General features: G+C 52.3%; 5 protein-coding genes across 5 annotated transcripts; 2 read left to right on the top strand and 3 right to left on the bottom strand.

Moving 5' to 3' along the window:
- Positions 1-10: 10 nt before the first annotated feature.
- On the bottom strand, positions 11-769 carry K452DRAFT_64471 (uncharacterized protein). The gene has a single exon (XM_033546964.1). The coding sequence runs from the start codon at positions 494-496 to the stop codon at positions 104-106; it is 393 nt and encodes a 130-aa protein (XP_033395428.1). The 5' UTR covers positions 497-769; the 3' UTR covers positions 11-103.
- On the top strand, positions 426-2,332 carry K452DRAFT_289701 (uncharacterized protein). Its single transcript, XM_033540877.1, has 6 exons — positions 426-636; positions 723-741; positions 805-978; positions 1,104-1,196; positions 1,255-1,363; positions 1,425-2,332. The coding sequence occupies exons 1-6, from the start codon at positions 613-615 to the stop codon at positions 1,984-1,986; spliced, it is 981 nt and encodes a 326-aa protein (XP_033395427.1). The 5' UTR covers positions 426-612; the 3' UTR covers positions 1,987-2,332.
- A 3,660-nt stretch (positions 2,333-5,992) lies between these two features.
- On the bottom strand, positions 5,993-6,931 carry K452DRAFT_275190 (uncharacterized protein; the record flags this gene model as incomplete). The annotated part of the gene is made up of 1 exon (XM_033539224.1): positions 5,993-6,931. A coding segment is annotated over one exon (939 nt), but the record flags the coding sequence as incomplete, so codon positions are not given.
- Positions 6,932-9,001: 2,070 nt separating this feature from the next.
- Positions 9,002-10,726, bottom strand: K452DRAFT_254275 (uncharacterized protein). The gene is made up of 4 exons (XM_033538321.1): positions 10,285-10,726; positions 9,711-10,235; positions 9,549-9,641; positions 9,002-9,491 (listed from the first exon to the last, which is right to left on the bottom strand). The coding sequence occupies exons 1-4, from the start codon at positions 10,496-10,498 to the stop codon at positions 9,172-9,174; spliced, it is 1,152 nt and encodes a 383-aa protein (XP_033395425.1). The 5' UTR covers positions 10,499-10,726; the 3' UTR covers positions 9,002-9,171.
- Positions 10,727-11,114: 388 nt separating this feature from the next.
- Positions 11,115-12,359, top strand: K452DRAFT_232202 (uncharacterized protein; the record flags this gene model as incomplete). The annotated part of the gene is made up of 2 exons (XM_033537213.1): positions 11,115-11,310; positions 11,365-12,359. The coding sequence occupies 2 exons, from the start codon at positions 11,115-11,117 to the stop codon at positions 12,357-12,359; spliced, it is 1,191 nt and encodes a 396-aa protein (XP_033395424.1).
- Positions 12,360-12,430: the final 71 nt, after the last annotated feature.

Here is a 12,430-nt window from a genome sequence, read left to right as displayed (position 1 = left end):
TAGCGGGCGTTGGGGGGAAACTTGAGAAGGGCCAGGGAAAAAGTTCCAAAATGTGTATAGCGAGGCGTCTTTTTGAGCTTAGCGGGACGCCAGGCAGAGAGAGCTACCTCTGACCTACTACAGGACGCCCCGGAAAGCCGTGGCCTCGCGCTTGCGAGGCGCGGTGCGGGGGACGTCGAGATGGAAAACAAAAATAAGAATGAGCAGCGAGCGGGCGTGTGTGGGTGCGAGGTAGCTTTTTGACAAGGACCTGCGCTCGCCTTTCGTACATGACTTTGATGCCGTGGATCGGCATAGTAGATACTCTAGTTAATTTGGCCCTCGGATGGCCGCGTGCATCCAGAGCACTTCTCTCGTGACGTCCGTTGGCTTCAAGGCGATCGCGCTCGCTTAGCTTGGCTCGACCACAATGAGATAATTTCGTCAGCGACCAAGCCAACCACACGTCCCGGCTCGACGACAACCGCGCAACAACACACTTCGAGCGCGACAGCATCCCGAGAGTATTGGTCCCGCATTCTGAGGATCGACTCTCGTCTCCCCTTTCTCCAAAGCTACAGAGTGCGTTCCTAGGAGGCACAAGCGCGAAAGGCGCTTTACCCCATCGTCACCATGTCCGGCAGCATCGCTTCCAAGGTCAGTCCGTCTGTGACTTCATCAGCGAGCTGCATCGTCCGCCTCGCTTTTCCATCGCCCGTTGCGCTAATCATCAGAGCTTGCAGAACCTCTACGAGCTCCTGGGTAAATGACCCCGCTGAAGCTGCTTCCCACGCTACCCGCTCAAGTCTCACTTTTTTCGCGCAGGCAACGACCCCGAGCTCGACCCCGAAAGGAGGACGCCCGAGCAGCCTACCAAGGCCATTGACAAGCCCAACCAGCGCGCTGGCAAGCGCAACGCTGGTGCCGAGGGCCCCGTCAAGGACACTCCCCGCCCCGCTGGCCGCGGTGGCCGCAACCAGTTCTCTGGCAACGAGGGCGGTAAGATCAATTCCTCTCCCGCCATCGCAGCTCTTTGCGCCAATGTCGTCCATTTTCGACATTGATGCGATTGACTCGAAGCTCTCTTCACCCCGCAAAACCGTTGAGACTAACGCCAAGACTAGCTTTCCGCGACCGCGACGCTGGTAGCTACAACAACCGCAGCAAGCCCGCTGACGATGGTCTCCGCAGCGACCGTCACCCCAACCACCTGAGGGGTAAGTCGACGCATTGAAGCTTCGTATTCGAGTCGTCGCATTGACTTGACTGTTTCAGGTTCTGAGGAATCCGGCAACCGTGGCCGTGGCTCCCGTGGCGGCCGTGGTTTCGGCGGCCGTGGTGGCCGCGGTGGTCGTGACGACCGTCACAGCCGCACCGGTGTCTCGTAAGTTGAGAAAGCTCGATTACCCCGCCTTTGTCTCATCCGCTGACATCATCATACGCAGTGACCACCCCAAGCAGGCTGCCCACGGCTGGGGTGGCGAGACCGGCGGCGAGGAGCTTGCCGACGAGATGGCTGGCGAGGCCATTGCCAAGCAGGAGGAGAAGGAGGGCTTCGAGGCCGACGCGGCCAACGGCGAGCCTGCCGAGCCCGAGGACAAGAGCAAGTCCTACGACGCGTACCTTGCTGAGCTGGCCGAGAAGAAGGCCCAGCTGGGCAGCACCCCCGAGGTCCGCAAGCCCAACGAGGGCGGCGACAAGAAGTTCCCCGAGGGTAAGGCTATTGCCAAGCCGGAGGATGAGCAGTACTTTGTCGGCGGTGGCGGCAAGCAGAAGAGGGAGCGCGGCCCCAAGGAGAAGCAGACCATCGACCTCGGCGACATCTACGGCCGCGGCGAGGAGCGCTCCGGTTTCCGCGGCGGCCGTGGCGGCCGTGGTGGCCGTGGTCGCGGCGAGGGCCGTGGTGGTGCCGGCCGTGGTGGCCAGCGCGGCGCGCCCCGTGGTGGCGCCAAGGGCACTGCCGTCAACCTCAACGACCAGTCTGCTTTCCCCAGCCTGGGCGCTTAGACGCACACTCAGCGTGCCCCGCTAGCCAGCCAGCCGCAAGGACAGACATTGGGCAACCAAAAATAAAAATGCGCGACTTTTTAGCTATCCTCATACAATCCACACATTTTCTTCACAACCCACCAAATTTTGCGGACACGGGAGGATATGTTGAGAGGAAGCGCGTTTTCGATTTTTGATATGGTGGCAGCAGCAAGCTTTTTTCTTCTACTTCACACACACCTTGATCATTTGGGGGGTGGGTGGGGAGATGGAGAGAGACTGAGGGGAAATGACACACTCAAACACACAGTTCAGTCTCACACACGAATAACTTGATCCAGGAGGGACCAAATGTAGGAGGGGCTTCTTTCTAGTTTTAAGTAGCTAGTTAGTTACGTAGGTAGGGGACGCGCGCGGTCTCTGTCTGGACTAACTCTTTCTCTCTGACGACTCTGTCTTTCGGGTTCTAACTCTTTGTCTGTATGGCTGTATGTCTGTATGGCTGTATGGCTGTATGGCTGTATGTCTGTATGGCTGTATGGCTGTATGTCTGTATGTCTGTATGGCTGTATGGCTGTATGTCTGTATGGCTGTTTGGCTGTTGGGCTGTCTTGCTTGCTGAGTCTTGGTCTTGCTGCGTCTGCGTTTTCATGCTTGGTGCATGCGCCTTCTGCTTAGTGATGATGATGAGGGGGCAGATTGATTAGCTGATTGATTAACTGATTGCGGGGAGCTGGGTTGTAGGTGGGGCGCGCGCGTGTGTGCCTAGGTACTTACTGCTAACTCTATGTAAGTCTACCTACCTATTTGATACCTAGGTATCCACGGTAGATTGGACGGCTCTACGGCTTGTCTTGGGTTGTCTTGACTTGGATTGGCTCTGTAGGTAGGTAGTTTGTTTGTCGGCGTGCAGATTGGCTTTGTTATGTAGGAAGGCAGCGAATTTAATCGAGATAGGCTTTTCGATGGTTAGTTGTTAATCTAGCTGCTGGTGTCTGTGCAGTGCGTGTTGAGGTGATTGGTGATGGGTTAGGTGCGTTGGGTGCGTTGTGGTTGGGGAGTTTTGGTGCGGGGTGGGGATGCTGTTGGGATGGGTACATAGGAGGGAACGAAGAGGGAGTCAGAGAAGAAAGGGAAGGGGGCGTGTTGAGGTCTTCGCCTTGATAGGCACGTATCTTACTTATCTATCAGCGTTCTCTTAATTTTAGTACAAATTCTCCAAACGAGATGAACTGAAATAGGATGGAAAGACTGCTATGACATCCAGTGAATGATACGAGAGAGAAGTGTAGCGTCAATTAACGCTACCGTGCTGGACAAGACTGAGTACGACCGCACAAAACTCTGCGGAAGACGCTTAATTGTGGCCCTTGAAGCGCAGGTCGAGGACATCGAGCAGGCAGACAAGACGGTGAAGCAACTCCGAGCCGCTTCGACCAAAGGGAATATCGAGACCGAACGCACTGAAACGAAGGCGAAGCTGAAGACTCTGACAGTACACAATGAAGATGACGGAGGAGATCGTTATTGTGTGGGAAATTGGTTTGGGTATGTTGGCGAGTGTTACCATTTATTGTTGTTGTTGATGTTTGATAGTATATGTCTGATGTTGGACACCGCTGATGCATCCTTCCCTCGACAGGCACGTTGGTCAGCGTGTCAGGGGCTTCGTCAGAAAAGCTCTGCGGCGGGGTGATGTTCACCCGCTCTACTTTGCTGGACCCGCGGTGCAAGTCCTTGTGCTTCAGTGAGTTATTGTCAGTGTTCGGCTTTGAGGGTCTGCTGGTCTCGAAACTGTACATTGTACAGTACAAATAAGAGTTGGTGGGTTGAGTTTATATTGCACTAGTTAACAGTGATAAAGGACCGCTTCAGGCATTCTACTTATTGCCTGTGATGTTTTGTCTGGTTTGACGACATGTTTCGCCTTTTTCTTCTCTTATTCCATTTTTCGTAAGTGGCGACTTTACTTTTGTTGCTGCTGTAATCGGAATGTAATGCTGCTTTACTTCTGGCTCTAACTCATTCGTAGTATTTATCCCAATAGACAGGCTTGCATTCTCACCAGTTAAGACAATTTGAGACAGAAGTGAACGCCTGACGTTCAAGACTGTATAAAAGAGGAGGCCATTAGAGCAACACAGGCCTCGAAGCAGGAGCTTGTACCAAAGATGTCAAGGCTCTGGCTGAATGGATCAACGAAATACATAGATGGGTCTTATGGTCTACGCACAACACTGCAAAAACGAAGGCGCACTAGTTCCGAGCAAGAAGATCGCATCTGCCTTTTGGAATACAGTGCTCGAACATTACATGTTGTTGATAAACATCATCGCGAAAACATAGTGAAGGACATAATGTGTCACTGTTAGTAGTGATCATCAAGCCAGGGCAGAGATGGCGGTTATCATTTTTGGCCACATCCAATCTTGAAAGCGAATTAAGTTATTTACAACAGAATGCTACAGCAGAAAGCACTGAAGTCTTCGCCTCTACTGTTTACGGTTGGTGTCAAGTGTGATCTCTAGTTTTCGCAGGTTTTGCAGGGAAGCAGAAGTCGGGTTGCCGGTGGCTAAGCGGCGCGTGTGCTACTAGGATATTGATATAAAGTTGAAAGACAGCGATTTGATACTCACAATATAAGGGGTGTTCAATCTTGGTATTTGAAGCGACATTGCCACATATTTTGTATTTACCCCTAGTTTAGGTCTCCAGAGCAAAACTCAGGTGATATACAAAGTGGAAATACCGCTCCGGATTGATGTCCGTTATCGTGAACCGAGATCCACCGTATAGCAAGACAGGGGAAGATACAAGCAGTCCCTACAGAGTCCTTTTTGCCCAGCTCCTAGCCCGAATCCTAGGTATAGATAAAAAGGCCTTAAAGTATATATAAACTCTACGTATCTTAGCTAGGTATCTTCTTCTACTCGGTATAAGTATTACCATCTCGCTTCACGGTGAATCTCGGTTGACGGTGACGGACGTTACGCCTTAACTGATAGAATGGACCGGACACTGAACGTCTCAACCTCGAAGATAACAAGATGAAATGCTAAAAGAGAAAATCCAGCTTTACGCCTAATGAACACGGTACCAGCTCCAAGAAACCCAATGAAGAAAAGAAATATGCGAACTAAAAGATAACAGTGAAGAAAGTAAAGTCCTGTGAAATGAATAATGAAGATAGATTGGTAAAATCTGTCTCAGAAGTTGACACAGGCTGAAATGTCTGCTTCATGCTGTCCATTTCCTCGTCGGTTGCCGGTGATTGCGTTATGATGTTCTCCTGGGGTGGTAGACATGATATGGCTCCTGTTGGGAAGAAACTGTCGAAGAGATGGGCCTGGCGACTTCCATACAGTACTCGAAGAGTCAAAGTAGCATGTTCTCGGAAATCCAGGCCATGAGTGTCTCTTCAAGTAGTAATTGTTGGCGATGGAGTGTTCCCTTGAGTGGAAATGGGGATTGAAGAGGATTTTGAAAGTAAAGACTCCATCTCTGGAATAGGATTTCAGATGATCCGGAGTGTTCGGGTCTCCCAGCCTTCAAAGTATTTACCATCGATGTCTGGAATGGAGATTTCAAACCTACCGGCACGTCGGAATTCGGATGGTTTGCCGGTGGGAAGGAGAAGAAGTCCGAACCCTCGAATGTCGTCATCATCGGTTTTCAGTATTGCCACTAACATGACCAACGAATCCTTAAGCGGGCCGTTCGGTCTCATGATATCCTCGACATCTTGTGTCTCTATGGTCGTTTGGAGGTTCCAATCCAGGCGAAAATACGCAGGATACATATATTCGCCGCAGGGCTGGATAATATATTGCTGGTCTGGGAGGCGACCCTTACCACAAAAGTCGACTAACAGTCGACTGGTCTTTGCAGATATTGTTAAATGCCCTGAAATAACACGGCCGTACTTGTTTAATCCGTCAACAGTTGTCTTGGCCTCGAGAATGTCACATTGTGGAACGAGAAATTTCTGGTATACCATGTCCCAGTAAACTTCCAGATCTTGACATGCCCAACTCCAAGACGGCGCCGTAAAAGGCCGCGTCCGGCATGCTTTCATGCATGCGTCATCGCCAAGAGAGATATGAGGTGGGATATCTAACCACAGAAGCCCTTGGTGTATGTCTGACTCCCATAGTCTGGCCAAATATTGATCTCTAGTAGCAAAAGCTATATCTTCTGCCAATGCTGATAATGCTGGTAATTTGTCCTCTGGAAATGTGAATATTCGACCGGAGTACTTTTCAACAATACGATTCCAGGAATCCTTCCACTCCTCTACCTCATATTGTGTCCCCGATTTTGTAACACTTGCCTCTGGCCAGTGAAGGCGTAGAGGGCTAAATGTATCGTCACCGTTTTCCTGTCGACACCTTTTGCCACAAATAAAGAAGACCATACTATCCGTGAAGAGCAATTTCCTTTGGGAAAGCACCGTTTCCTGTAGTGTCCACCCACGGTGCATCCATGAGGAAGAAGTCAATGGTTTGAAACCTGTATGGAAGCTGTTTTTTCTGTTGCTGTTTTCTCTAATGAAGTATGTACCGGATATTTCACAGCATAAAGAAGACCTGTATGCAATCTCAACAGATGGAGTTAGAAAGCGTTTGTCAAGAAAACCAGAGAAAGATGAGTTTCCTTGCAAAGCGCAGAGAGTGATGTAAGCGCATCGGTAAATGCTGGCCATGCTTGCTGATTCTCTTTGCCAGTCGTGTTTATCGTCTTGGATGATACATAGCGAATCGATCCACAGGTAGCGAAGCCCGAGAGCCCTAGTGACCGAGACGGCATCACGAAAGTTTGCCGGCATGGAGTTGAGAGGGATTTCTTTGAGCCTTTCTTGTAAAGAGGCTTTGTCCGTCTTGAGAGGCGGCCGCGACGGGTCTCCCCAACAATGGGTCAAAGTGGCGTACCTCTCCGGAATAAATTCGCACAAATGAGTGTTCATCTCCACGGTTAGGACAAGACGAGGCTCATCCGCATTTGTTTCGTCACCCACGTCTATTAACCTTGTGGGCATTGAAGACGGTGTTCTTTCGGGGTGACAAGAATCTGAACAGTCTTTGATCCAGCGTTTCATCAGTGGAATGGAGTCGAGAGAATTTTTTGGAAGCAGTCTTAGTGATATACCCAGCCACGTAGCAGATGCCCCTAAGGTATGAGTTAGAGTTGATTTCGACGCTTTGGGGAAGGGCATCATATGTATTACCAGCTTCAGCCTCAATAGAAAAAGTGAATATCCTTTCTGAATTTCCATAGGCATCGAACTCGATACAGACGTGTAGGTCCGCAATAATAAGGCCTTCAAGGATCCCTCTATGGGACCATTTGCTTTTATACCATCTATATTGAAAATATTTGATGACTAGGGGAAATCTTCCCAAATCTTTGTATATGTCGTATTCCGCCGAGATTGAAGACCTCAGAAGAGCGCAAAATCCGCAACCAGCAGCAGCAGAAGCTTGCAAGGCAGGCATTTCCGGAAGTTCATCTTTTCGGCCGCATTTTAGCTCCAATGATTGGGAATCGTTTGAGCCCTTCGGCGAAGACGGCAAAGACAGCACTTTAGTGCCATCCTGCAAGACGCCAACTTGGCCACCGGCAGCCAAGTCATCGAACTGAAGGACCTTGCAATATTCGCAGAGCTTGGTACCGAGAGAATGTTCGGTGTAGGCTGAAACTTCGGGTGTATTTTCGACGTTAGGGGTTTGTTCCTCGAACCGGTGAGGAATACTGGTTGATTCAACAGGCTTTGTGGTAGGTGACCGAGGGTCGAAAGCTTCGGCATGGAGTGTCTGTTCTTCGGACTGGCTAGAAACAACAGTTGGTTCCACAGACTGGGTGGTGGGTGGTGGAGAGTCAATAGCTTCGGCCTTGTCTGATGAAGGGGCTGAATGCCAGCGCCTGTTGGCTCCGTACGTAACGTCCTGAGCAACAAGGTCCTCGACTATACATTCGGTTGAGCGCTTTCGTTTCAACGATGCCATATGTGCGGATTGGGAAGATGACTCAAACGGTGGACGAAACTGAATGTGCTTAGATTTTGATGGAGATTTCGTGAGATGTGTCTTTAGCTGTTGCCTTCTGAACACTCAAGGCTGAACTGGCGGTCACGCTTTACGGAAAAAGCCTGGCTGTGCGGGGTGACGCGGCTGCATATGCCGCGGTTAGGCTGACACAGGAATACTTGCCTCGACAACAAAGACTAGACGTTTCTGACAAAGTTAATTGATTCAGCCTTGCGAGACTCGAAGCGAGAATGTGACAGATTCGATCTCCAATAATCCCGTTCCATTCTTGGCCCCAGTTAATTCGACCACTTCGTTTGACTCTCCCTGCTGTTTTAACCACCCCACGTGATACCTATCCAGAGTTATTCTGTGTCTTAGAACATCTTCTAACTGCCGCTTAAATTGCTTACCTGAATACTATACTGCTGTACCCAAGGTGCAGCACCGCCCAGCCCATCGGTGGTCCGTCCCGTCGGGCTAGGCCGTTCCCACCGTCCCGTCCGGCCCCGTCTGATTAGTAACAAGAAGAGAAGAAACTCCGTCTTGACGGTACTAGGCTTCGTCGGACGGTAATAGGCTGAACCTGTAGAAAGAGGGATAATAGTTATGGTGTTGTAGAGATTTTATACCTAATTAGGCCTGGTGCGGCGGTCTTGGTACGTGCCCTGGTACATGCCCGTGGGGTACCCCTACCTTTAATCTTTATTTGTACCCCTTTCCTCCTAGAACTGTCCTTTCAGCCGGGCTGTCGTTAGACGACGGTCTCTAGCCTATTTAGCGGACGGGACGGTAAGAACTGTAGACTGTAGCCTACTGCCAAGCTATGGCTCCGTCCGGACGAGGCTGGACGATGCTGCACCCTGGCTGCACCTGTGTCTTCTACCCAAAAACAAGAGCAGTAGAGGCTAAACGCGCAGCAATTAGCAGTGTAATAGCAGGCCTAGCAATATTGGTGAACAACGGGTGTAGAGCTGGGTTAAACGCTTATGTTACTGTTTTCTGATTATCGCCGCAGTGTATCCAATCCTCTTCTTCTTTTCTGCCTAATGCTGCCAAAGTTGGTAGGCAGAAAGGTATGGTCAAAATAGCCAAAGGGAATGGTGAATAGCCGGGGCCAACACCGACTTAATTCAGCCTTGCAAGGCTCGAAGCAAGAAAGCGACACCCTTGCAATCGTCTACCACTCACGAATACCGCCATCGGGGCCATAAAACTCGCCATTCGGCCACGGCGTCGACGTCATGGAAACCTTCCTGACCAAGTCCTCATTAACCTCGATTCCCAAGCCGGGCCCAGTCAACGCATCGACATATCCGTCCTTTACCGTAAAGACACTTGCGTCCGTCACATAGCTGTGGATATCAAAGTCGCCCGCTTCCGTATTATAGTGAATACCCTGCGACATTTCCTGGATGACATGGTTAGGGGTCGCGATACCGACCTGCAAACAAGCCGCAAGCGCGATAGGGCCGAGCGGACAGTGGGGAGCAATAGCGACTGTGGGACGACGTCAGCGGGGCAGTATTTAGGGCAGAGAGGAGGGGGAGGACACACCGTCGTACGATTCGGCCATGGCAGCGATGCGCCTGATCTCAGAGATACCGCCGCAGTGGGAGACGTCGGGCTGCAGGACGTCGACGGAAGCGTCTGCAGACGGGGAGGGGCATGAGGGTCAGGATCAGGCCGCTGTGCAGGGCGGGACACGTGCGGACTCACCTTGCAGGAAACGCTTGACGTCCCAACGGCTGTACAGCCGCTCCCCGAGCGCGATTGGGCATGTTGTCAGCTCCGAGATCTGCTTGATGCCTTCGGGATGCTCCGATAGGAGCGGCTCTTCGATGAACAGGGGGCGGTAAGGCTCCAGTGCCTTTGCGAGCTGCTTCGCCATTGGCTTATGTACGCGGCCGTGGAAGTCCATGGCTGCGTCCATGCCCAGTGCCTTGACTTTCTTGAGACGCTCGACTGCTGATTCTAGAACGCGGGGTGCGTCCAACCAGCCCATGTCCTCTGTGGCGTTCATCTTCACGGCCTTAAAGCCTTGCGCCAGACGCGCCTTGGCTGCCGTTTCTACGTCTGCTGGCCTGTTGCCGCCAATCCAGGCGTAGACGGAGACCTTGTTTCGGACCTTGCCGCCGAGTAGCTGGTAGATGGGGACATTGAGCTTGCGGGCTTTCATGTCCCAGAGGGCGATGTCGATGCCCGCAAGAGCGCTCATGAAGACGGGACCGCCTCTGTAGAAGCCTGACCGGTGGGTTAGCACGTGCTCTGACCGTCACAAGGAAGTTCATACTAAGACGCCAAGCCAGCTGCCATATGTGCTCAATGTCATCCGCTTCCTGGCCTATAAAACGGGTGCGGAACTCGTTCAACGTGCCCTCGACGGCCTCCGTATGGCCCTCCAGCGTGGCCTCGCCCCAGCCGTAGTTCCCCGCATCATCGCAGATCTTGACGAACAGCCAGCGGGGCACGACCCGAAAATACTCGATGCTCTTGATGACAGCCATAACGCAACGTCCCAGCAAAACAACAGATCAAGGCGTCAGCGCGGGGGATTTTCGCAGACAGACATGTCGCATGAGGTCGGCTATCGGCGTCTGAAGTAGTCCATCACGGCCCTGGGCGGCATCGGACGGAGATGAACCGTATCTTGACCGAAGCCCGAAGACCCAGATTTCTGTGCTGTCACCACCGTCGCGGGGAAGGCTCCGGGATCGCTGCTTGATCTTTGCGCTCGCGGGGAAGCTCTCCAGACCCAGTGGCCGTCGTGACGGGTAAACTCGAACTGGGGCACCCGGATTCCATCTGCCGAAGCTATCGTCATCGGTTGGGCGTCGGACGAACAGCTCGGGTGGAAAGTAGGTTGGTGTCCTCAGGCACCGCGTTCATATTCGTGATGCGCTTTTTATGGATGGGGACAATAACTTCCATCTGGATGACTGTGGGGATGGATGACTTCACAGAGGTATGTGGAGCGTGCACTCATCGTCACAGATCTCCATTGTCGCTTCTCCAAACCATGAGTCATTAGGTTCCAGTCCATCTCAACCATAAAAACCTCATGTAGCGCGGCCCGAAGAACATCATTTAGGTAGAGCATTCGAGAGGATTCCAGAATACAGCATGAGCGCTGAACCGATACTGCGCAAGACGCGCATCGTCTGCATCTCTGATACGCACAACCAGACACCGAAGCTGCCCGCAGGAGACGTTCTTATCCACGCCGGAGACCTGACGAACCAAGGAAGCTTCTCGGAGCTCCGCAAGACGATCAGTTGGCTGGAAAAAGCTCCGTTTGAGGCGAAAATCGTGGTTGCTGGTATTTCAAAGCGTCAAATCGTTCTGTCGCACACGCATAGCTGACAGACATCAGGTAATCACGACATCACGCTCGATGAGTCTTTCTACGACCAGCATGGCTTATACTTTCATAATCAAAATCCTCAGAACCCCAAAGAATGCATCAGGCTTCTAAAAAGTTCGCCGAGCATCACCTACCTCCAGAACGAGTCGACCACGGTACAACTGACAAAGCCAGACGGACCGCAAACGCGATTCACTGTCTTCGGGAGCCCCTACTCGCCCTACTGCGACAGCACGTGGGCTTTCCAGTACGAGCGCGAGGACGGGCAGAAAATTTGGGATACGATCCCGCTCGACACGGATATTCTCGTGACGCATGCGCCTCCGCAACACCATTGTGATACGTCTTCGAAAGGCGGGCCAGACGGGTGCAAGGCGCTCCGCGAAGCGTTGTGGCGCGTTCGGCCGAGCCTGCACGTCTGCGGTCATAGACACGAGGGCAGAGGCGTGCATCGTGTCAGATGGAAGCTCGATCTGCCAATGGTGAAGCAGCTGGAGGCCAGCACTGATATATGGCGAGACCCCGGCGCTGGCACCAACAAGCAGTCGCTCGTGGACCTCAGTGCCAAAGGCGGGAATCCGATAGACACCTGCTACGCTCATGGCACGCACGTCGCGGAGAACCACGTCTCGTGCTCCGCAGCCGCCCGCCCGCTGCCGTCTTCTCCTGTTGATGTCATTCCAACCTCTCGTGCGCTCTATTGCTCGCCGTGTCTGCAACCGCAGCCCAGCCAGGCGGTGGATGCTATCATCTCACAGAACGTGACGCAGTCGCCGATGAATGCATTGGGCCAGTATGACAGTGGGGAGCTCATCTCTCGCCTAGACAGCTACAGATTGGCGGCGGTATCAGGTAGACTGGGCAAACGGGAGACGTGCGTGATCAACGCAGCAATCAAGGCACAAAGCTACAACTACGGCGATCCGAAGCGTACTAACAAGCCGATCGTAGTTGACATCGACCTCCCGTCTTGGCCAAACACAGGGCCAGGGCGGCGGGACTGAAAAGGCGTTCACGCAGCGTGAGCTCATCGACGCCATCATGGTGCGTCAAGCCTCACGGCGAAACGGTACGG

The sequence above is a fragment of the Aplosporella prunicola genome (assembly GCF_010093885.1).
Source record: "Aplosporella prunicola CBS 121167 unplaced genomic scaffold K452scaffold_19, whole genome shotgun sequence".
NCBI lineage: Eukaryota > Fungi > Ascomycota > Dothideomycetes > Botryosphaeriales > Aplosporellaceae > Aplosporella > Aplosporella prunicola.
This window is presented reverse-complemented; position numbering and strand designations above follow the sequence as displayed.

Excerpts from the sequence above, each read along its gene's own strand:
- K452DRAFT_64471 (XM_033546964.1), bottom strand. The coding sequence starts at position 496 with ATGCTGTCGCGCTCGAAGTGTGTTGTTGCGCGGTTGTCGTCGAGCCGG.
- K452DRAFT_289701 (XM_033540877.1), top strand. The coding sequence starts at position 613 with ATGTCCGGCAGCATCGCTTCCAAG. Across the intron at positions 1,197-1,254 it reads TCACCCCAACCACCTGAGGG|GTTCTGAGGAATCCGGCAAC; the intron begins GTAAGTCGACGC and ends TGACTGTTTCAG. Across the intron at positions 1,364-1,424 it reads CACAGCCGCACCGGTGTCTC|TGACCACCCCAAGCAGGCTG; the intron begins GTAAGTTGAGAA and ends CATCATACGCAG.
- K452DRAFT_254275 (XM_033538321.1), bottom strand. The coding sequence starts at position 10,498 with ATGGCTGTCATCAAGAGCATCGAGTATTTTCGGGTCGTGCCCCGCTGG. Across the intron at positions 9,642-9,710 it reads CGTCAAGCGTTTCCTGCAAG|ACGCTTCCGTCGACGTCCTG; the intron begins GTGAGTCCGCAC and ends CCCCGTCTGCAG. Across the intron at positions 9,492-9,548 it reads CATGGCCGAATCGTACGACG|TCGCTATTGCTCCCCACTGT; the intron begins GTGTGTCCTCCC and ends GTCGTCCCACAG.